Source organism: Dicentrarchus labrax, unplaced genomic scaffold (genome assembly GCF_905237075.1).
Source record: "Dicentrarchus labrax unplaced genomic scaffold, dlabrax2021, whole genome shotgun sequence".
NCBI lineage: Eukaryota > Metazoa > Chordata > Actinopteri > Moronidae > Dicentrarchus > Dicentrarchus labrax.
In genome coordinates, this window is record NW_026136719.1 from 10,889,141 (window position 1) to 10,914,505 (window position 25,365).

Sequence of the window (25,365 nt, forward strand, 5' to 3'; positions counted from 1 at the left end):
CCACTAACAAGGGGTCATGGGATTTTTACTGCTGGAGATGAATTTCAAGTTGCCATGAATGAGTCTCTCCCATTGCTCTGCTAAAACACAGGCAGCACTCTTACCCAGAGACAGAGGGAGGGAGGGAGAGAGGAAGAGAGAGAGAGAAAGAGACGGCACTTACAGCATACAGAAAGAGGTAGAGAAAGAGTTTGAGTGGAGAGAGCGTGAAGAGGCTGAGTGTGACAGCACCGAATGAGAGGAGGAGGAGGAGGACGAGGAGGAGGAGGAGGGAACGAGTGGCAAGGACAAGGGAGGGAGAAACTGAGAGGGGGCGGACCGAGAGTGAGCGAGGGGAGGGAGTATCAGAAACGGGGAAAGTAGATGAGTGGGAGAAGGGAAGAGGGAAACTGAAGGAGTCAGGAGAAGAGAAGAGAGCAAAGGGAAAAGAGAGCAAAAAAGGGGGACAGCTCAGCAGATCAGTCCAGTGATATTCCTCTCACAGCAGCAGTGATCCAGGCTGGGAGGGGAAGTTTAGAAATTGCTTCTTTTTTTTTTCTCTCTCTGGGTGAAGAATTCAGAAGTCTCCCTGGAGAGGAAACGGAACAAGAATAAAGAGGAATCAGAGAGCTTCTGCAGCCTCATACTGTCCTGCAGGGGAAGATGGATTCAGACTCCGGAGAGCAGAGTGACGGAGACCTCTCTCCAGGTAAGCCTCAAGACCATTACTGCAAGTACAACATCAGTTTCTGACATGTTGGGGTAAACAAACAAATACATTCTACATTGTAGTTTATTAGTTTATCCAGTTTTCCAGTATTTAACAGGTACTAGACCCCAACACACACACATTTTGTCACTGGGGCTGCAGCTCAATTTCTCTCACAATGCAGTTCTCCTACACTGACCAGCAGTTTGCCAACACATGTGAGTACTTCAATGCCCCCCAAAATCAAGAATCAATCGATTTTCAACTTTAAGAGTCACCAGTATCTGTAGCTCACTCCTGAGAGGTATCAAAAGCAAGCTGCTGTGAGCTCTGATGCATGCTCACTCTGGTGCTGGTGACTGGCAGAGGCTCTGTGAGTGTGCGGATGAAAGCCGGCTCAGTCACCACCAGGAACAGGCAAGCTCCGACACGTGCATCCAGTTCGTTCATCAACACATCCAGTGACATAGAGAGCACAGCCTCCCGGAACACTTAAGTCTTCTTATTATTCTTCTCTGTGGTGCATCTTATACCCAGGGAGCCAAATGTTTAGATTCACAGTTCATGTGAGGCTGTTTCATAAACAAATGATGTTAAAGATGTTTTATGATGTCAGAGTACAAAGATTTATTGCTGTGATGAAAGTTAAAACTCAAACATTAAACATGCAGATACACACACAAAACGCTCCTTAGTGTCTCTTATTGGATACTTCCTAGCATTGCACGCATGTTGGCGATTTACTGATCCTGTGGGAAATTCAAGCCAGGAGATGAAACAGCCTCCTGGAGATAAGTCTGAGTTCAAAGATCATGAATCAAATGTGTCTCCAGGAGGTTTTCATAACACAGAACTGTGTACTGGATCAGTCAAATGCCTGCGCTGTGTGTCATCTAGAACAAAAACTTTTTTATGAACTCCCTGTAAAGATTCAGACTGATACTTCTAATGTTCCTTTATTAGAGAACTAAACATACAAAAAATAATTTTCAATAGGCACATATATGGGCTGTGGCTGCAGTTGATCTGCTATAGGTCTGATGATGGCCATTTATCATGTTGTTGCCCTTGTTAGTGATCGTGTAATAATGTTGATGATGGTGTGGCTGTTTGCCTGTTTATTTGACAGCGTAGAGATTTGTATGTTAATAATGGTGTGTTAAACTCTGACCATCTGTCTGTCCATCTGGCCCATTGTCTGTCTGTCTTTCTAGTCCATTTGCAAAGGGTTGATGAACCTTATTATGAGAATTATGAGCGGTTTTACATCATCAGTAGGCGATGACATATATCGTATCGTCTGCTGATTTAACGCAGACAGTTCGAGGTTAAAACATTAACAAAGACTCTCACATGAAGCACCATGGCCGAGCCAATCTGTAGTGACAGGCATTATCCATTTCACTTTTATGCAAAATGATGTATTGTACACTGTTTTCCAGAGACTGGGCCAGAGGTAAATCATGGAACCATTTTTCATTCTTCTACAGATGCTTTGATCTGCTAAAGCTTCCAGCAATGCACAGTGGGATAATCTTTGTAATGTAAGAGGAACAAACTTGTAGGCTTGTCTTTTTTGGCCTAAAAACAATGTTAGACACGTTGAAAAGGAAGGGTGACGTGAGTACAAAGGCAGAATGACATTTTTCCTAGTGGAGCGAAAGCAAGAGCCTGAGTCATTCTCAAAATGCATCGTGATTTGTGGCTGTGCTGCAGTTTCTACTCTCCAGTCTACTGTCAGTGAAGAAAAAACTGGTATGGCTTACTTTATAAGGTCAGCTGTCCTAATGAAAGCTGAGAAAAAGTATTTTGAAAACAGGCATATTTTGAAAGCTGTTGCTGTACACAAACATGACCCTTATTGCTGCATATGTGGATGAGGGATGTGTGATTGATCTATGCTTTTAATACATACTCTGGCAGAAAACTGAAGCAGTGTAAATATTGAGATATTTTGTTTCAGGTGGCTTCTCCTCTGTCCTTGAGCTGTTGGCTGTTGTGTTTAGAGAGTTCCCTTTAATTCACCCTCAGATACCTCAGTTCTTATTAGTAATTAGTGGTGTTCGTGGAATTCCTGGATATTACAGTTGCACCAACTTTCCCTCAACCTCTCTTGTATTTTTCTTCACTTCTACATTTCCAACAATGCCTTCTGAAAAATCCCAGAAGACATGCCTGACCTTGGTCCATTCAGCCGCGGGTCCTGCTGCCTTCAAGTGAAAGTCATAAGGTCATGTTAAGGTCAAGAAAACACATTATATGGTTAGTTTTCATGTGATTTACTGTAAGTCATAGATAGACACTTTGAATGGCGTGAATTTAGATTTTTGTACAAAATTGTACTTTTTTAAAGTTGACAAAAAAAGGCCTTGCACTTGGATTATGCTGTCTACTGCATATTGGTGTCAGCAGTGGAAATTATTCAGTGTGACATCAGCATAACCTATATTTGTTTCATATCTCACCCCAGGAATGCAAGAAATTTCACAAAAAACACAAGAGAACTGTTTATGGGGAGGTGTGTGCATTATCATTAACTTTTTTATGACAGGTTATCATGTGAGAGTCAGGATTTGGACTATGGAGTGAGACAGAGAATCACTAGAGAGAGCAATAATGCACTTCTATTCTGCTCCACTGTCCTCTGTACCTTTTGTTGTGTTAACCAGACACAATACCCAGTTCAATTATAAGAAATAGCATTTAGACCTTACAAAACACACACACACACACACACACACACACACACACACACACACACACACACACACACACACACACACACACACACACACACACACACACACACACACACACACAAAGGCTCACATTTTTCCCATAATCATCCAGTCATCCAGTCATGCAATGAGCACGCCACTGACCATACCAATACCAACAAAGTGATTCATCTAGCAGTCCTGTCCTGTCCTTCTTTCCTGTGGTGGAGTGGAGATGACCACACCCATATGAATCAAAGCGAGGCTTCCTGTCAACACACCTGTTCTACTGGAGGATGTTTAGAGAGCACATATTAGACTGCATATTTGCATTTCACTGAAAAATGACACATTGGGATGTTTTTGACTTGCAAATACTTCTGCGTTCTGGTTTGAATAATTTTTTTGTTGTTATATTAGTCTGACATTATGTTGGTGAATAATCAGCCCACAGTCTACTTTTGAGCTGATTCATCATGGTAATGCGACTCACTATAACACCATAACCCAATCTGCCATCTGCAGAGCTATTTCCAGTCGTTTGTTACTTCAAATTTTCTATGGAAAGCAGACTTGTTGAAAAGAGAAGCTGTTTGGCTGTTGTAATGACAGCTGTGAGATTTATGAGGGCATGAGGGCATGAGGGATGTTGCTGTGGTTCTATTATAAACAAAAAAACTGCAGATGTTGTTTGATGACACAACTGAAATTTCAGTATTCACAAATTCCCATACTAACAAACTCTATTGCCTTTGCTAACTGCCTTCTAATGCACACTTCCACAGACACTTCAAAGGAATAAAATCCCTGCTGCATTAGACCAAGCCAAGAGCACCCAGCAATCAGAGGAGAGCTTCTGCCTCATGATAGCCATGTTGGCAGACTGGCCACATGCTTTTCACATGAGAGACAGGCAGAGTGGGCCAGCCCTGCATACACTGTAACACTCCCATCCACAGACATACACATGCTGAAAAAATGCCAACACTTTTCTTGCTCATTCCCTTGCTCTCCCAACACATGCATCCCTGACTTTTTTTTTTCTCCGGTTTTAATCTGGCCCACAGATGGAGAGTGCTCACTGCGCCCCAGCCCTCTACACACACACACACACACACACACACACACACACACAGACACACACACACACACACACACACACACACACACACACACACACTCCAGACACCAGGAGCTGGTTTCTGGAAAATTGTAACATGAACTGAGAAAAAAAAAGAAAACAGGAGTGAAGCTGTAAGTGGAAAAGACGACTCAGGAGAAAGTTTTTTTTTTTCCTCTAGCTGCAGCAAAAGATAAATCTTAAATCTCCCAGGTCTTTGACCGGTGTGTGAGTGCATTTTCCCCTGTATGCACATGCATGAACTGACACAATAATTCTGTGGCATTTCATAGTGTTTGTGGGACATTTGGAAAAAGAATTGTTTCCCCACGGCTGAGCCATTACTGAAACATGGAATTAGACCGCAGAGGCATTTTGACAAGGCCTCATAGACACACACTCAGGAGGAGGAGAAGGCTGTGGTTTCGCTGGAGGGCCAGTCGAAGCAAAGCAAACAGTCACTAGTGGCGCCTGGTGTGAGAGGCGAGCTGAGGGAGGGCAGTGTGTATTAAGGGGAGGTTGGACTGGCGTCAGTGGAGCAGAGAACCAGTACAGGTATCTTGATTTGTGAATCTTGTACATAATAGCTGTGATCCAGGCACTTTTATTGTGTGTTGTTTTATTTATTTACTTGTGTTGACTTCAATCCATAATCATTGGTAGAAGATTTTAAGGGAAGTCATTTGTTTTTTTAGGTCTGGTTTCTGGTTTCAACCTAGAGTTTATGGTTCATATGTTTTCACCATTAGTGCCAATGAAAAGTCTGATGGTTTGTGGACGCCACTGCTGTCTAGCCCTGTCTTGCCTACCTTCTCCTAATATAACTTTAGCATGCAGATTATATCAAGTTAAGTGGAGACTTTTCCTCTTCCGCTTACCTATTATGGCAGCAAGAAGGCAATAGAAAATGAGGTAGAGTGGGAGGCAATTACACACAAAGCTTTTCACACTTAACTCTGGCACAACCAAACGAACTGTTCTGATTATAGCATTATCAGGTTGTGGTAGAAAAAAGTACAATACCCGTGTTCAATATAATATATAAGTTAGAGCAGCAGTATGTCACATTAAGCTGCTTTTAGAGTACCATTAAAATGATTTGCCTTTGGGAGGTAGAAGACACCAGAACAGACAGACATAGCAAATGTGGCAATTACATTTGTGGGTTTAGACATTTTATCGGCAATAATGGCAACACAGAGAAACTAAACTTCCACATTCTGTTATCCTTGAAGGCTAGGATTTGAATTAACTCATGGAAGGATTAAGTTTTGGCTGGCAGGGTTAAGTTTAAATAAGGAATGCTGTCAGGAACACATCTACAAATGTGTGTGTGTGTGTGTGTGTGTGTGTGTGTGTGTGTGTGTGTGTGTGTGTGTGTGTGTGTGTGTCTGTGTGTGAACCACAGTTATTTCCTGGTCATTAGTTAGTGGTGGGTTGGCAGCCAAGAGAGTAGCAGCACTTTGGTTTTACACTAAAGCGTGTCGTGCACAGTGAGGGCCTTCAAGGCCAAAGCTCAGAGTCTCTCCAATTTTATCACCCCAATCAAAGCGAGAGCAACGTTTTAATTGAGGTAGCTGACCTTTGCCCCCTAAACGTATATAACTGCGTGTTATTTTCTCATTGATATTTTCCTCTTGAAAAGATGTTACATTTCCTACTGTTCCAGCTAGTTTGGTCCAACTGCATGAAATATTGATTAACTGGACTGGGTTTTCTTGCAGTTTGCTTTATTACAAGTGGTTTAAAGTAACTATTAGTACATTTAGTCAAATACTGTATTTAAGTATAATTTTGTTATGTTGTTTTGTCTTTACTTGAGGATTTCCATCTTCCATCTTCCAGCTACTTTCTACTTCTACTACTTTTCACAGTGAAACTGTTTGCTCCTCTACATTTAGTTGCTAGTTACTTTTCAGATTTAAATTTAACATAGCTAACCTATGACTTTTTACACTTAAAGTACTTTTTGTTGCTAATACTTTAAATGCAGGTATTTTACAGTGTGATACGGCCACTTTTGCTGCCACTGTGAACCCTTCAGTATCCCATTAGCCATTTGCATGCTGTCAAAGCCTCAGGATTGTAGTTGTGGACAAACAAAATCATTATTTTATCTTTTTTGAAGTGGCAGGGTTCTCAAATGTACCATCCAGTACAGTAAATACCAACGTAATACAGAACCTGCACGTGTTTTAGTTTTTAATGACATGAGAAGAAAACCCACTGGGTTATAGATGGTAGGGGTAAAGAGGATAGCGAGGGTAAGGGGCGGGCAAGGACAGACTGGGATTCTAGTGATTCAAAGCTTCCCAGTGCCTCAATTTTACGTAAACTTGGTTAAAGTGGGTGAACTAGTAAACAAACCAGGAGGCCAAAGTTATGGGGAAAGCTGGCAAGGCCTGGATGATTGTGCATGCGAGTATGTGTGTATGTGTGTGTGTGTGTGTGTGTGTGTGTGTGTGTGTGTGTGTGTGTGTCTTTACGTGCACGCGTGTGTCTCTTTGTAAACGATGCCACGGCATGCTGAGACTTGGCCGAGGTCTATGAGAGGAACGACTCACCCAGGGCCGGAAAACACTTACTTCCTTGCCACTCACGCTCAGCTCCATGTTGTACATTTGGTGAGAAATAGACAGAAAGGAAGAGAGCTCACGCTACAGCTAGTTCTTAATACAGCTGCAGATGATGTAAAGAGGGGGTGAGAAAATGTTTTTGATGTTGTGTATGTCTGTGTCTGACATGAACAGACTTTGACAGGAGCTAGGCAATTGAAGTATGGACAGTATGGACATATGATTTCACCTCACCTTCTTTAACACCACCACCTCCTCCATCCTTCTTTCCATCACTCCTCCACGCTCTTTTTAATTGAAGTGACTTGAAGTGACATTTTTCAAGTAAACATACTCTTTCCTCTAATTTTTTCTACTTTCTCCTGCTCACTTCTATTCTAATCTTGACTGAATGGTGTGAAATGAAAATGTACATATTGCCAGCTCTGCCCACCCCCTCCCTCTTTCTCTCGCCCTCTTTCTCTCTTGGTGAATAGCTTAGTTTCTTTATTTGAGATGGAAAAAGTTGAGGCAACTTTCTGCCTCGGTTCCGGGCCAGATCAAGTAAGGAAAGCCCCAATATTTTATCCTCTGTTTTTTATTAAGCCTCAGTCTCACAGTCTATCATTATATTCCACAAACCCACACCCACACATTTGTACCCAGATTTCTATAAATAGAGCGCCACTGTTTTATGAGTTAAATAATATTTTGAGATATTGAAGATTTTTTTTAGTTCCATTGTATTTCCCACTGAGCACACTAATCAAACAGCATTTCATGTACTGTCTCACATTCCCCTGCATTTTTAGTCAGTGAAGTTTCACTGTAGTTGGCGCTCTTGTCTTTGTTTGTCCAGTCGCGGTGGTTACCCACCCAGTTTCTCTTCAGTGTATTCCAAACAAACCAGTGTCGTTGTTGACAAAAATGTAAAAAGTATCACTTCCTGTGGGTTAAGACAGACTTACCTAACACTGCCAGTTTGGAGCTGTAAATGTAAAACCTGCCTACAGTTTGAATCCTTACTGTATAGACATTTTCAGAGGACAGTAGAAAATCAGTCATTTATTCAAAAATTGTCAGTATTTTTGCCCCCCAACCAACGCCCACCTGACAGAATGTTTGAGCTAATGATCGTGGCAAAGTAGTTTTCCAGAGGAGCTCCCAGAGGAGGGAAGCAGTAAAGGGAGACAGCCTCCAGCCATTTCCCATGCCCGCTTAACCAGCTAACTGTGGCCTGGCTCTTTACTAGCAAAACAATGGCAGATGTCAGCGAACCACAGCTGGTGAAGACATTAGCTTTACAGCAGAGGAGAGGTCAAAGGGCATGCATCTCACAAGGCCCTGCAGTCAATGCTGTGTCCTAACAGGATGTCCTGGATACCATGTCTCATCCTCAGCGTACCCACAACCTCTCAGGTCTTCATGTGACTGTGATGAAAGACAAGCGCAGATCTAAAGTTGGAGGTCAATGCACTGATACCCCCCCCACACACACACACACACACTTCCTTGTGACAGGCGATCAAGCCAGCAGCACATGAATCAATCAGACATCTCCTGCCACTGCCTCATTTTGCCTCATCTATCTGGTTCAGCTCTACAGGGACGTGGCCATTAAAACCAAGAGACAGGGAGAGACAAAGAAAGAGATGAGGGATGGGGCGTTAAATAAGGCTGTGCGGCAGCCGAAGGCAATCTGTTCTTGTGTCCCTCCTGATTCAGAGAGGCTGCTTTTCCCTGGACTGTTAGTCACAGTAGAGAACTTAGACCAGTCCCAGGATAAACACACTTGTAGTTTCAAACACTGCCTTGTACTGTATATCAGACCTTTTCATTACGGTTACATTACCATCAATTGGCTGTTATGTAGAAACACTCTTAACCGGTTTGTTTGTGTTTTTTCATCCATTATGCGTTTGTCAGTAATGCTGTGTCAGACCTTGTTTTGCTGCCCATTGCCACAAAATCTGACCAATACACAGAGAATATCCAAAAGTGTAGTGGCAAAGTTACTATACTCCATATGTATTTAGGCAGCTTGTTATGCCTTAGTTTGGTCTGTTCCATTAAAGCCATCTTTCTTTTCCACTACGTAGGAAAATGTGGGTTTATTTCATGAAGTTATAATGTTTATTATTTACTTGCTAAAATACACACTGATACAGTCTATCTACAGTGAGCTAATATTTATTATCGGGTTTATCGGCCCAACAGGCAAATTTGTTGAATTACTGCGCTGGTGGTGAGGGTTTCAAAGGAAACCACTGCCACAGTTTACATACATCATCCTCTTATCAGGATTAAATTCATACAGTCCTCCAACAAAAAGATCATAAAAAAACGACTCAACAACCATTTGGTTGCTTTTTTTAGTTGTTTCTGCACTTATGATATTTCCTTGACATGTATTTATGCCCTTTATCTTGATGTTTCTCATATGTTTTTGTGAGGATGCAGTTTTTTTTGTGCCTCACCCCATCAATGTTCCCCATTTCCCACAAATAGAAACTAGGTTAAAGCAGAAACAGGTAACACCTGCACAAAACAAATCATGACATCCATTTATCTTGTCACTTTAGTTTAAACAGAGTTATTAGTAGGGCTTTTTGTGAGGATGATAAATCTGTATTTTTTGCCATTATACTTTCCTCCAGTGAAGCATGAGTTAGCTGTAACTTGTGCCTTCAAGTTTCAGCTAGAGACACTAAATGACCCACATCTAAAAAAGGAATGAACTTTAAACTCTACTAACCCCACTTCACACAAATGAGAGTCATTAAGAAATGAAAAGGGAGTTATTTATTAAACCTAAAGGTCTGAATGCCCCTCTACATCCTGAGCAGCTGGTAATGGCACGGTGAACAACCAGAGTGTCCTTTGGAAACTGGCTCAGAGTCAGATTTTACAAGTCATGAATAATGCACGTTAATGCACTACACTGTACTGTGTCTCACTTAGAAACCACATCTTTCTCAATCTTTGTCATCCCCGGTTACTTTCCTCTAGATATAAACACACAGACATGCATTACAACAGAAAAGAGAGTGAGCATGGGTGGTATGTTTGAGTCATCTTCTGATTAGAGCAGTGGGAGTATGCCAATATGGAGTTTTTGCAGGTCCAGAGAAAGAAGAGGAGAGATGAGAAATGACAAAAAAGTCTAATTTTATTCTACCGCCTGGATTCTTCTGCAGTCCTTGTGTATGATGGCCTGCATCGTGATGTATATTTACACACATTTGTGTGAAATTAAGTGGAAGTGAAATAGCAGACGTGAGCTGACAAACAAAGCCTGCAGCCCGGACAGTGACACTGGAAAATAAATACGTCTCTCCTCCAGCTGCACTAGCTCTGGTACCAGCTGGCACGACACACCATCCACTGCCCCACTCCAGTCCACTGGCCTCTCAGGTTTGCTTAACACTAACCCTGCAGGCTATTAAAAACCCCTTTACTGTTGCTGAATGACCCGCTCCATTGTTTTCCTCAAGCCTTGTAAATGCAGCCAGAGAGAGTCTGCATGCAGCGACTCCTTATTGGAAACCAAAAGCAAATAAAAAGGCCAAGGCAGAAGAAGTGGAAGTCAAGCTGTCACCCACGTTTATTTCTCCTGTGCAAACAGCATTTTCCCTGACATTTTCTTAGTATTGATACATTGTTAATGTTGTGTTTGTACTCTGTGAAATGGCAGTGCTGATGGGTGGCAGATTTTATTACTGAAGGCTTATCCTGGACATCTTGCCAGAGCATGAGCACACAAGCTTGCAGACTTTAAAGTTTTAAGTCTCTTGTGTGTGAAAGATGAAAGTATGCGACTACTGTAGAAGTCCAATTTTACAGTACACATGAGGCAGAAGGTGATTAGCGCTATATTGCTATTTCTCTTATAAAAGAAAATATTTGAAAAAGAAAGAAAATGGTTGCCATTTTAGCATTTACAGGGTGCAAAGGATGGTCTAACAACCACTCATTTCAGAGAGGTCAATACTGGCTATTCAGTTATAAAATACATTACTGTGAATGGAAAATAGGTTGCACATGGAAAGTAAATGTACGGCAGGGAATTTTGGGGATGGCTACAAGGAAGCTTTGCAGAGCGCAATAGTTTTTCTGTTTGTCACTCACCACAAACACTCATAATCTCCCCTACCTTTCTGCATATCTGAGCTTGGCTGTCTGTCAGCAGCCTTTACTGTTTGGCTGTTTGAACTAATAATGTTTAGAGAGACAAGTGGCAGGTGCTTAGCAGTTGAGAGAACGGTGAATACATGTTTTTTTTCTTTTCTTTTTGACTGTCAAGCTTTCATCCTATACAACTGAAATACATTGAATGCGTCTGTCTGTTGTGAGAGCACATATAAGCGTGATGTGTGGTGAACATATGTATGCCTGTGTATCTGGCAAAAACAAAAAAACATGCACCTGCAGAGACCTGGTTTGGTTGTCACTAGCAACCCCAAGCAGGGAAGCAATGATTTAGCATTGTGTTTCTCGTGTGTGTGTGTGTGTGTGTGTATGATCAGATACCTGATATACCATCAGGATCTTGAGCCCTGCAGAAGCTCTGAATGGCTTAGGGCAAAAACGTCAGAAAAGAATAATTTGAATAATGGTAAGAGAAGAAGAAAAGTTACAGCCAGCTGGAGTGTTATTTTTGATTTCAGGGTTATTGTAGTTTGGCATTTTCATTACTTTTTATTTTTAGGTACCATAGCTGAAAATCCACTTGTCTGTATTGTTATATATTATTGTGATTAAGCTCAGTTCAATTCTTTAATTTTATTTCCAGATAATAAACAAAAAAGGCATCACTTCTACTTCTTAGTCAAATTAGTCAAATAAACTTCTGCATATTTGGTACATAATGTGCAGGTTTTGGTACCATTAGTGCATCCGTTATGCTATTCACTACTTTATCTACACATATTTACACAAATATACACACCCATAGATACATTTCCTTTTCATGGATTGATGTACATGTTTGCCGATTAACTATTATTTAATTAATCATATCATTTGATAAGATATGCTTTATCTGGTTTGTCTTTCATCTTAGTTTTAATATTTACCTTAGCATGCAGATCAGTTCAGTGACTACTCATCATTATCTTTGAGTATCACTGTAAATAAGCAATCATTCTTCCTATCATCATTGTGATGATTACTGACTGTATTTTTTTTTCTTAAAGCTGTTTTTTCTGCTGTCCAGACATGAAGCCCAGCAGCCAGTGAAAGACACATACACACGGATTTGCATACACTCACACAGTTGCCTTAATCAGACGTGTGTGTTCTGATGCGTTCCGGCTGATAAGCCTGCAAGTGCCTCCAGCGTTGACTCAGTAAAGGCCAGTCGGCCCTCATCAGTGTTAGCTGCTGGTCCTGCTAATGGCTCATTCCTCTGGTTACTCTGGATCGAGACCAAGACAAGCCTCAGGACCACGTCTCACAGTCCAGCTGCTCAGTACGCTGCAGAAAAAGTAATTTCATCTAGTGCTGAGTTTTATCACTTTGCACAAATAACAAATCTGCTAAGGTGCCTGGTGGATATGGGAGTCAGGTGAACAGGATAGCTGGTAAAGTTAGAGGGCAGGTCTGGGAAGTTCCTCAGAAATGCATGGGTCTGGGGGAAATGAGAAGTGGTTGCAAGCCGGGACAGGAGGGAAAAAATAACTTGACAACGTGGAATTGAAAAGCATTAGAGGTGCTGGTAGGCTGCTTTTGTTCAGACAGTGCAAGGCAAACGGTTTCCCCCTGTTTCCAGTCTTTCTGTTAAGCTTAACAGATGGTGTCTGTAGCCTTCTATTTATTTTATTTCTACAAATCTTCTCATATAGAAATACATATTTACAATTACATTAAAATATTACACAAAGGTCAATGCAACCTGGGTAAAAATTAAACGAACTTTCAGCGAACCTCCACTTTGCTCGGACCACTAGCTGTACTGTTAAAAAAGGTCACTTCCTTGATATAAGTGTCTATAAGTGACTGAAATTAAAAAATAAATCAATCCAGATGGACATTTTTTGCAGAGCGCCACCGTTAGCAGAGCAGGTTTGGCTGGTCTCCATGTTCCACACTGGATGTATGTTCTGATGAAGCGCAGCAGAAACTGTTGGCTCAGCGCTCTAAAAACATCAGGCGGAACAAAGAGAGACTGTCTAGTCAACAGCCATGGCCATGGAGCAGCAAGCACCTTACTAATCCTGATGTTAAAAGTAAACTTCACCAACTCCCAAAACACTCTTATGTAACCACTTTGATGAGCCGATGGCTCATATGACTGGCCAGATATCAGCGGAGAACTCTGCCCCTGGTTTGTTTTCAGTAACTTATTCCCACATGCTATACAGAATACCCACTTTATTTTGAAAAAACTTCACACTTGAGGACAAGTGGTGCAGATAAAATAATGAGCAGGCAAGAGAGAAAGTGTGAAAGCAGGAGAGAGACAAGTAACAGGAGAGACAGTTTTCTGGCCATCTCTCCCCCTGACAGCTTGGAGTCTTCTCTAACTCATTCTGACACTCTGGCTCATGGATGTCACTCATCTCAGCCTCTGGGTGACAGGTTGTATGTGAGTGTGTGAGAGAGCTCAGACTTCTCAGAGTCTCCATGTGCACTCTTATAATCATCTACCCTCACTTACTGTATGTGCTAAAATCTCCAGCCAGACTCTGAATCACCCACCTCCTTCCCCAGCACTCTGACTCACACCTTAAGCAGCCTCATGTCCATTCTTTGCAGTATTTTTTTCCCCACTCCTTCATTTTTGCTTACATTCTTTGCGATTTTGGGATGTACAAACAGACTTGAGACAGGGGTCAAGGCAAGTGATTCGATAGCCACCTGCTGGTCCTCAGAAACAGGCTCCAGGCTGTGTGTTGGGGGGTGGCATAAGAATAATTAGTCTACTTTTAGCTCTGCACTAAAGACAGAAAAGATCAAATCAGTTCCTTTGATGCAGCGATCTTCAGTTATGAGTTAAACTTTGCATTGATAATTGCAGATGTTTGCTATTCAATTGCACAATAAAATACTTTTATTTAGAAAGTGAAAGAAAGTGACACCAACAGTGGTCGCATCCAAATAGACTGCACGATCATTGGTCTGACAAGGCCGGCTTTATGGAGCAAGCTGTCACCTTTATCAGTGTGCCAGGGTTTCAGAAATCTATCCAGTTGGGTTTCTGAATATCAGAGGCTCACTGGAACAAAGAGCTGCTTCAGAGAAACAGGAAATAACAGTGACAAAGAGAGCCTGTTGATGAGAGGCACAGATCTGCTTAATGAAAACCACAGTTATATGTCCTGGTGTTGCTATTCAAATATAATGGAAACTACCGTATTGCTGTTGTGATGTTGATATGTATATTATCTGTTACCTCAGGCCATATAGTTAGCATTTGCTGTCTTTGAGAGCAGTGTCTAAACAGCAGCATGCAGGGATGAGACACCAACTCATTTTTCCCAGACTGATGTTGACTGTAGGCCTGAGAGTCTAGGATTTGTCTAGAGTCATTGGAGGCTACTCTTAGTACTGTATATTGGTTGTGGTCACAGTACATTATAGGTGAGGATAGATTTGTACCTTGAACGGCCTCCATAAATGCAAAATGCATCCTTCCACGCAACAAAGAGCACAGAACAGTAACATATCTACACTCATATTCTTTCCATTAGCAGTGCTGTAGTCAAGGCCACCTTTGTTGCATCCAAGACAGGTCCAAGACCAGGACTAGTCAAAACAGAGTCCAAATGAGAGAGACAAGTCAAGACTGAGACACTTAAAAAAGAATGCTTTTGCCATTGCCAATGAGATGAGTTTTAGCAGCAAGTCATACAATGATTGCCAATGTAAAACCCCCTCTCCAAGTGTTTGTGAGTTTCCTGAATGATAGAACTGTTTTTAAAACATAGGGGCATTAACAGGAGAGCATTGACATGGCAGAGCATCGGCACAGAGTGGATGTATCAAGTAACGTCAGCTTTAATTTCGGCTAGGCTATAAAGTTATGACTATGCTAATTTACCTAACTTTAGCAATCAATAATAACCAGTCTCTGGTTGGTATCAAAGACAGGACCAACCGTCAGTAGTGTACAGAAGCCGTTTCCATGGTTACCATGTCTGCCTGTCTAGTCACATGAGGTGCGCAGCGAAACCCCGCAGATCAGAGCGAGTACACCAGCAGAAAGTCGCTTCTCATCTGTAAAGACCTCAACTGTGCAGTTCCCCTCAGCCATAGAGAGAGTTTTATTGTCTTTTGGCTTAAAGTTTTAGTCAATTCTTACCACTCTCATACATCGGCTGCATGCAGCTGCTTTGGCAGAGAGCAAACCAGAGCTAGAAGAGCTGGACAAATTACTCCAAATGTATGGTAATTTTGCTCTGTGTCTGCTGAGTTTGAAGTGGAAAGTGTTAGCTAATAGGTGAATATGTCTGTTTCATGTTTCCAGCTGTTTCTGCTGCCCCAAGTGGCCAAAAAGAAAAAACTTCTTCTTGAATGAAGCCGTACAAAGGAGGAGCACAGCAGAGTAATGGGAATTTACTGTGGACAAAAACATTTGCCTTAGTAGTTGTAAATGTCATATCAGGCTAATTATATGTACACGAAATGTCATTTAGCTTCAGATCATCACATGAAATGTCACTTCTGCACATTCACATGAAATGCCACGGATAGGACTTCTCCCAGTTGTTGTACAGTGTCCAAACTCTTGCATATATCTAGACAGACACAAAGAAGATAATGCAATGATGGTGTGAATTCTGCATGGTCACATAGCTGTCTGCATTAATACAATTATAATGACAACAAAGCAGGTGTTCCTCTTTGAATTTTGGCTCATCTGCTTTTCTGTGCTGAGCTCACTGGGCATGACGCCCCCATCCACTCTCTCTCTCTCTCTCTCTCTCTCTCTCTCTCTCTCTCTCTCTCTCTCTCTCTCTCTCTGTCTATCTCTCTGGACATACATGTGGAGGAGGAAGAGGCTGACAATGTGCCCAGGCTTCAGGAGGAAAAAGTGAGGCATCTTTCCTGAGCTTTAATCATAATTGGAGTTATCTAGTGTGTAATTTGTGGCTGGGTGGCACCTAAATAAAACCCCCTTACGTCCTCCCACTCCTCACATTCACACAGACACATGTTAAGCTGCTGGCATTGCTGTATGAGGACACAGGCAGCCTTTGATGTTCTCCTCTATGATAAATTGGGACTGCAGTGGGACACGGCAGAAAACTGTGATCCATCTGGACTTGTAGAGAGACAGTGTGTAAGGAGGTTCTTATCAGTGTACAGCTGTTTGATGTTATCCAGAGCAGATAGTCATTCCTCCCATACTCAGCCAACCACACTGGCAGCTCCAGGAAGGACGCCGCCCTGCTTTGAATGTGGCTGCGCTGCGTTTCAACTACTCCTCAGCTTTCACTTCTTCAGTGTGTGTGTGTGTGTGTGTGTGTGTGTGTGTGTGTGTGTGTTGTTCTGTATTGAGTTGATTTAGTAACTTTTTCAAAAAATCTTTACTTCCTATCAAAAAACTAAATAGTTTTTTGTCAAATAAACTTTTAGTCAGTGGAAGTTCTGTATATCCAAGTTTGGAATGGACTGGATTTAGCCTTTGTTCGTGCCAAAAGTTTGCATCACTGCTGTGCCTTCATATTTACTGAGATCACATTAAAACTGCTACCAATTGTCAGTAAGTTGTGTAACAAAAAGGTCAGTCTTTCTAGGAAAAGTAGAGTTAAGATCAGACTGGAGAAAGGAAGACCCGTATTTTTATTACAATGGGTCAACAGAGCTGCAACAGCCTGTCTGTCCAGATGGAAGTAAGCTGTTACATGTAAACATATTGTACTGGAACTTAATAATAATAATAACATGTACAGAGGTGTTCTATAAAAGGGCTCCATCTTTTTCCAATATTCAATGTGCTTTATTTATGGAAGAACTACTTAAGCTTATTCATTTGATATCTCCTAAAGGCACAGCACACTGTTAATCTTAATATAATGTTCTTTGAAAAGTACCAGACTTACAAATTTGAACAGGATTCAGTATTTTTTTTGTTTTGTTTTGGATTTGTTTTCCCAATCAGTGTTTTGTACTCAACACCAGGATTCAACAACAACTTTGGAGCATTTAGCAGCCAAAGAACCACATATGTTTGCTCAGGAGTCGGTGGAAACCAAAGCAGAGCTAAAAGGAGAATGAATATTGAACTTACGTTCAATACACAAACATAACTCCAAATGAATGCTAATGTTGTTCCATGTCTGCTGGATGTATGAATATGAAACTGCTAACGCATTTGCCATATCAACTGCATAAGGTTAATATATGTCTTATACTATACTAGTACCTATACTAATGCTGCTCTAATGTTTCAGTGCTGTTTTGTTTGTTCCATCCACTGTTCCTTTAAAAAAGAAATGTTAAAGTGAAGATTTCTGACCTTTAAGACTAACTCCAAAACACGTTGTCTCTACTCTCCCCTCAGGACAGGAGAGCTTTAACTCCCGCTCCCTGGCCCTGCAGGCCCAGAAAAAGATCCTGAGCAAGATGGCGACCATGGTGGTGGCCAACATGCTGACAGATGACACCAGCAGTGAGATCTTGGACGAGCTCTACAAGACGAGCCGGGAGTTCACCAAGAGCAAGAAGGAGGCCCACAAGATCATCAAGGACGTCATCAAGATCGCCCTGAAAATCGGCATCTTGTACCGAAACCACCAGTTCAGCCCAGACGAGCTGGACACAGTGGAGCGCTTCAAGAAGAAGATGAACCAGGCGGCCATGACGGCAGTGTCATTCTACGAGGTGGAGTACACCTTTGACAGGAATATTCTGTCAGAGCTCCTGCTGGAGTGCAGGGACCTGCTTCACGCCCTGGTCGAGCAGCACCTGACCGCTCGCTCACATGCACGCATCGATCACGTTTTCAACCATTTTGCCCACGGGGAGTTCCTGGCTGAGCTGTATGGGGACGGAGAGGAGTACAGACTCTCTCTGAGGAAGATCTGCAATGGCATCAACAAACTGCTGGACGAAGGAACGCTTTAACCTCCCACACCTGACCTCTTTCACCTCTAGCTCGTTCTCCTCTTTCTCCTTCTCTCGCTGGTCTCTCCTGCCTCCCTCACCCTCACATTCCTTTTCACTCTCTCACCTGTGACCGCTCACATGCTCTACCTTCTTTTTGCTCTCGTCTTCCTTGTTTCTTCATCATCCATTTACATGAAGCTAGTTGTAACATCCTGCTGCTGTGGTTCAATGAGGGAATTTTTTTAGACTGTCTTTCCACTCAGTGGATCATTGCTGCAAACTGGGACAGCCTGTATCATGTTGTATGCATTATAGCACTCCAAGTCACCCCCTTTGTGTGCAAAGGTGTACTGTACCAATGGCCAAAAAACATACATTAGGTATATTTGGATATGAAAGATAATCAGTGGTAGTCATCAGTCTCTTTCTCTCTTTGTGTGTATGTGTGTGTGTATGTGTGTGTGCACATGTGTTTGTATGGGATTCTCTTGAATAATGTGTTTGTATATAAGACCAACTATGACATGGTGTGCGTATTATGTATCTGTGTCAATCTTCTCTACAAGGGTGTAACACTTGTCTTTTATTAAAGATTTCTTGTAAACATTATTTTGCCGTTCTTCTGACAACAATATCGCCTTTTGAATTGGGAAAGGGTTTGTTCCTTCTTGTTGGCAGTCATAATGCTAATTTTCTCTCATGACTCATTTCTTAGACGTGTGAAGGAAAACAATGATTTGCATTCCTTCTAACCAGTTCCTTTTAAAATAATGCTTGCTAAAATTAAAACAACTAAATATTTTGCCTGTTTTTTAAGGGGAAAACAGCCACCATAAATGCATAGATGGATGGACCTTGAAAATAAGCCACAAATGGTGCATTAAGTTACTACTTTTCCATCAATTTGACCCACATGCACGCCAGCCATAAATTTGCCACTCATTTTGAAATGAGCAGGAAAATCAGTGATTTGTCATTTCTGGTTGATTAGATGCCCTCTGGTATATTCTGCTCTTCAGTCCAGGAAAACATATTACTGGTGGCTTGGTGTGACTCCAGCTGAATTATTTTGGCAGCCAGTGGAGAAGAGGTCCAGTTTTATGCCTCTGTCTCCTTGTAGAAACACAAAACAGACAGACCACCCACCCGTTGAACTTCCATTTGCACTCACGTACTTGGTGTCAGGCAAGGCAGGCAGACACACACACACACACACACACACACACACACACACACACACACACACACACACACACACACACACACAAATAAAGACAGTAATGTGGTGATAGTTAAATGTTATTGGACATTAGGGGAAAGGTGTCATTAATTGTATACTTAATTTACTTCTCTTGAACTTTGTTCTTTTTGTCTAACTTCTTGAATCAGGCAGTCTGGACATGAGAGAGAGATAAATCAGTCAAACTCATAATTCATGCTGTAGATAAGAACTCTTACAGGAAGAGAACACACATACACACACACACACACACACACACACACATATATATCTCTTGATGTTATTCTGGGTTTGACTGCACTGGGACTTCAGAAGCTAATTTCCTCATATAACCTTCAAAGGTCTGCAGGGAAACTCATTATAGTAGTTTGGAACAGCAATTTACATACACAAGTAACTTAAGTAATAGTAGTCAGTCAATCGTATATAGTTTTAATAATTTTTATCATTATAATAGATCACAATATATTCCATAAACCAACATTGCATTGCAAGGTCCTGTCATTGAATGCATTATTCTTACAGGAATAGGCTTAGCTTAGCACAAAGAACTGGAAACAGTTAGCCTGGCTCTGTCTAAAGGTCATAGATATGAGAGTACTATCAGTCTTCTCATCTAACTCTGGCATGTTCATGTAAATATTTTCCAAAATGTCAAACTTTTCTCTTAACCCTAAATCAAACCACATCGCATCCTTAACCTATTCTCAACCTCAGCATTGCACTAAAGTTGGGGACTCACAGGAGATAGATTTTTTAAAAATGGTCAAAACTGAAGCAGCATGGCACAATATGCTGACTTTTACTTCCTAGTGTGGGTAAAGCTCTATAAACATTGGATACTACAATTCCCAAAATGCAACCAACAGCATATTTTCCTTAAACCCAAACTGCCTGGTATGAACCCACATCTTTCAAACTCCATGCTGCAAGTTTTTAACACACTCTCAATCCAAGTTAAGTAAAAATAGCCCTGAAGACATCATTAGGGGTCATTTTCTCAGACTTCACAAAGTTCCTCCAGAGCCACAGATGACATTATATAAGTGTTTTCAGAAGTGCAGTTAAACAAGACCACACACACAACACAAACAAAATAAAAAATACACATATATTCTTCACATCAAGGGGGGCTGGTGGACTAAAAAGGCTTGTGGCTTAATGAGCTCCCAAAGCTGCCAACCAAAGGATCAGAGGATGAGGAGGGAGTCAGCAACAGCATCTCTTAATGTCAGCTGGTGAGAGAGGCCCAACTGTTGATAACACTGCCGGGAGGTCACATGTTTGATCCCCACTGCAGGACATGTGACCTTTCAAAATGTCCATGAGGAACATAGAACTACTGGCTCATTCACTACAACTGCCAGAAGGTGGTAAAATTTAAAAATAGTACAGTCAGTCAAACTGAGAAAAAAAAGATAATAGGGTTACCAACCCAATTTGCATGAAAACAAATAAAAGAATAGTTAAGATCTTCCCTTGTTTTCCCTTGTCTGATTCTGTGGCTCCATGCACTCTGTTCTGCATTGCGTTTAAGCAGAAAGCATAGACCTCTAGTGGTGAAACAACTCCTGACAGATAAACACTTCACTCTCTCAGCGCTCTCAAGCTGACAGATGTCGGTCACAAAAACCAATGTGACTAATTGTTCTCATATCAAGGGTTATAAAAGGGATTTTATGTGGTTGCAGCAGTTGTTTCTCAGTCAAAATGACTCTTCAAATTAAACAAAGACAGCACTTCAAATAGGACCTATTTACATAGGCCTGGTGACCACAGATAGCAATCTAAGTAAAAGAATGGATCAACGTGTCCACACAAAGGGCTGTTTGTCCCAAATGACCACAGGGTTTCTTTGGAAACACTAAACAAATAAAGTGTCCTCTAGTGTTTGAAAAGGCTATACATAGATGAAATATCAAAGTCCCCCCTCCACAGTTTCCTCTGGAATGAATCCTTGGGTCACTGTTCCACTCTTTGAAGAACAAACAGTTTGCCCTTGGGTCTGATATGAAGGAATACATCCTTCCATCTCTGCCTTGTTCCCTGGAGACAGGACCGTCCCAAAAAAGAGTCAAAGGGCATTTACAAACCACAGAAAAAGACAAATAAACACAATGTCACCAGGGAGCCACCACTTCTACCCCGAAACACATACTCACTCATGTACATGCACAGTGACATTGACCCTCGTGTTTTTGTTAGTTTTTTCACAGTTTCAACACATGCATGTCAGGTCAGGTGCATGACCTGTAAACCTTCAAGATATGCTAAGCAATGTCTTAAATATAAATGCTGAAAGTAGCCTACTCAAAGGGAAACGCCACCGAATTTAAACATAAAAGTCTGCTTATATGTGAGAAAGTTGTATAAAGCCTTTTGAGGCTGTGATAAACTCCCTCGTGTGATGTCACTTGAGTCAGTGTCAGTTGGAATATTTGAAAAAGAAAAAAAGTTATAAAGAAGTGAGCTCACCAGACCTCTCTAGTCCACTACTTATATTCTTCCACACTGTTGTCGAGTTCCATTGTGGGTAATGTAGGCGCCAGGTTTTGACAAGGAAGAAGAATGCACAGAATAAAAACAACAATATCTCCAGTTCTATTGTGAGTCCAGCAATGTTGTAGGAGGGAAATGCTAAATACACTAGTAGCCCACTCAACTATATCAAGTGACCTGTGACTTTATTTATATTACATCTGAAATGATGGTAAGTGTCATAGGCGGCACCATGGACATTTGTTCAGTTCCAATAAGTGTCCCAAGCAATAGTGACAGTGAAGTTGAATTAGGAAAATATGGATGGATTTGTTTTCAGACGTCCTTGGAGAGTAGAAATGCTTAATAACAACTTTTTCTAATCAAGATTGGGGTGTTTTACAAACATCAATGGTGAATCTAAATATATTTTTAATAAAAGGGTCGATTTGGAAACTGCTGCTTTCTGTGGCCTTGGGTGTTACATGCTCTCTCTCACTCTGGTCTTTTAAGTAGATATTTGATCTGCCGCTGATATGTTTTGTTGTGGTCTGGGTAGGCTCATATGACAACTCAGTGATGTGTGATTTTCATTTTGAACTTTTTATGATTTATGTGTGTGTGTTCGTAAAATAGAAATGCTCTGGCGCCACCTATGGTTTATGGTCATGAAGTGATATAACATTTGGGGGCATTGACATGATGAAACAGGAAAAGGCCTTTCTCATCCAAACTGTTACCACAAAATTGGAAACACACAATTGTCTAAAGCAGTGGTTCTAAACCTTGGGATCCACATTTTCCCATGGCCATTAAGTCTCAACCCACTTTTATAGAACCAAGCAAATGTATTATACATATATATGTACAGTATATATATATCAAATAAGCCAGTAAACAAATATACAACGTTATCATGTCCTTTTTTAACATTAAGTATACACATATTTCCATCCCTGCATTCAGTGAGGGTGCTGTAAGATCCGAATGCCTCGCATATTTCTACACACATCAACACATTAACATTCACTGCAAACACTGACATTACACACACAGAAAGGTCATATGGCAAGTACAGACACTCATATACAATGTCATCTGTTTTTTTCATGCAATCAGAGCACATTACTCTAATAATGATCATCACAACTGTATGCTGCTGAATCTTATGAATATGAATAAGATCAGAAAAATAAGGAAGGCCTACAAAATGGACTTCTTTCACTGTGTTTTTAATATAATTTCTCTCAGGAGTCAAAGCTGTCAGATGAAAACTGAAAATAATTTTCTCCATGGAGAGAATAGTGCTGTTTTTTTTGTTTCGTTTCCATGTTGGCATTTTGTCAAGGGAACAACTAACAGAAGAGGTACTGTACGTATAACACAGATGTGTGTAATTACAGCTACTACACACAAGATGTCAGTAGTGTCGTATATTTTGACAGCCTGAGCTATAGACAGAAAAGATCAGAGAAGAGAAATTGACAGTAAATATTGTCAAATAAATCTATGTTAAGCTGTGGAAAATGCTTAAAAAACATATCCTCAGAATCCCCCCTCAGCTGATCTACGTGATTTTCACTGCTTTTGATGATTACAAGAGATTCCTTGGAGGTGTCCTTTGGTGTTCTCAATAGACTGAGTATCTGTTAGGCCTGCTCTTGGCAGTGCTCCTGTTCTTAGACTGCTGAGGCAGGCAGAGGACAGGAAGTACAGTCTTCCCTACAGAAGGTGGCAAACATCCCATCCTGCAATGCACAGGGTGCAGTGATGGGGCAGAAATAATTCTGTGATCTTAAATCATCTTCACTGTGTTTGCAAAATGGTACATTATTCAAGGATGATTCATATTTAAAGATAATGATGATAAAGTAAATTTTTATTTATTTATTAGTATAAAGTCATAAATATATCCTTAACTGAATAGTATATTCCATATAATGAGCAGCTTTCAGAGGGAAGACAAAATACTAGGAAACACTTTACACTGCAATCCAACACGACATTTGTGCAAAACAATAATACCATTTTTAAGCTTGTTATGTTGGAAAAATGTTGTTGTACTTTATGTACCAGTAAATGCATAAAGTCGTCCTGTTATTTTGTCCACACCCTATATAAGCCTGTAAATACTGTTAATTAATGTGACCACATTTGTAAATGTTTCATTTCGTTTGTTGCATCCACTGTGAGTTGCCTACAATTAACCTTTCACTGTGCATTCTGCAAAGCTGAAGTTAATATAGTGTGTTGGGTATATTGTGCACTAGTTTCCTGGTCTTCACTCACTGAAATCTTCCTTTAGACAGAGAGAGAGAGAACAAGTTGGAGCTGAGGGGGAGTGCATTAAAAGGAGAAAAGCCCTGGAGGGAAGTGCAGCCAAATGCTGCAAAATCTACAGGTAAGTAAACAATAAAAATGCATACTAGCATGGCCACCCTCAGCACATCATACTATCACAACTATCCTCAATTCTAAAAACAAGTAAATTACATCAATACTTAATACAGTTATATAGGAAAGCAGGATATTTATGTTTGTGGAAATTACCTCTGAGCTCCTTTCTGTCTGGTGGAAGTACCTCCAGTTGCTCTGAGCTATCATAACGATCAACAGAGGTCCAGTCAGAGCTCTGAGAAAATTCCTGGTGCGATACAAGCACTCCAAAAGTGTACAGCAATTATATTTATGAATAGCTATTCCTGTATACCCTTACTTATGGAAGTGCAGTCTTAAAACTAAAGACACATTGCCGTCTTTGATTATTTTGGATGTTTTTTTTCATGTGTAGTGATAAAACTAAAAGAAATGTTACTGTATAAACAGATTTTTTTTTTAAATAAAACAGCTACAATGCACATGGTTTATTGTGAACGTGTGGAGATTGGCCTGGGCTTATTATCCCAGTCCAGCCCAGTTCATGGCTTAGCCACACAGGTGTTTTCCCTTATGTTTCTTGATTAGAGATCTTCTCAGGAGTGTGTGGGTGCATTCAAACTGAGCCTAATGTGTTTTTTTACCTTTCTGCAGGTTTTGTTGCACCTTGCACAGCTTCAAACCGACTCTAATCAGCCAGAGTGATTGAAAACGCCTCTGTGGGTGTGACAGGCTTTTTACATTATAGGCCTTTTTTATGGTGGAAAAAGCACAGGTGACGATTAGTGATGACTGAACTCCATTTAGTTGTTTTTTGCATATTGTGGTAAAGGTATTACCATTGTTGATACTGACAGGCTGAAAGCTAACACAACTTCACTCCTATATACTGTCTGGGGGGAAAAGAAGAGCTACTTAAGGGAAAGGTTTTAAAGTGAGGAGTTAATCTCAGTTTACTGTTGACAAAAAAAGTGTGTGGTGAGAAGTGAAATGACTCTGAGAGAAGGACTGTCCAATCACTGCAGGGTGCATTTTAATCTCTGACATAAGGCTTTGATAAACTGGAGGATTAACCGTGATATGCCACGTCATCCAAATCATACGCCCTAATGCTACAAATGACATGCTTGTTGAATCCA

The 25,365-nt window shown here is 41.0% G+C and overlaps 1 protein-coding gene across 2 annotated transcripts; it reads left to right on the forward strand.

Moving 5' to 3' along the window:
- Positions 1-354: 354 nt before the first annotated feature.
- tnfaip8l3 (tumor necrosis factor, alpha-induced protein 8-like 3) lies at positions 355-18,741 on the forward strand. 2 transcript variants are annotated; one of them, XM_051380244.1, is made up of 2 exons: positions 355-688; positions 17,588-18,741. In XM_051380244.1, the coding sequence occupies exons 1-2, from the start codon at positions 643-645 to the stop codon at positions 18,148-18,150; spliced, it is 609 nt and encodes a 202-aa protein (XP_051236204.1). In that variant the 5' UTR covers positions 355-642; the 3' UTR covers positions 18,151-18,741. The 2 variants fall into 2 exon arrangements, with proteins under 2 accessions (XP_051236204.1, XP_051236205.1); XM_051380245.1 differs by lacking the exon at positions 355-688 and adding an exon at positions 4,981-5,080.
- The last annotated feature ends 6,624 nt before the right edge of the window (positions 18,742-25,365 follow it).

What these genes read in the sequence shown, in the direction of transcription:
- tnfaip8l3 (XM_051380244.1), top strand. Translation starts at nt 643, where the DNA reads ATGGATTCAGACTCCGGAGAGCAGAGTGACGGAGACCTCTCTCCAG. An exon ending in TGACGGAGACCTCTCTCCAG is followed by an intron (nt 689 to 17,587) that starts GTAAGCCTCAAG and finishes CTCTCCCCTCAG; the next exon opens with GACAGGAGAGCTTTAACTCC.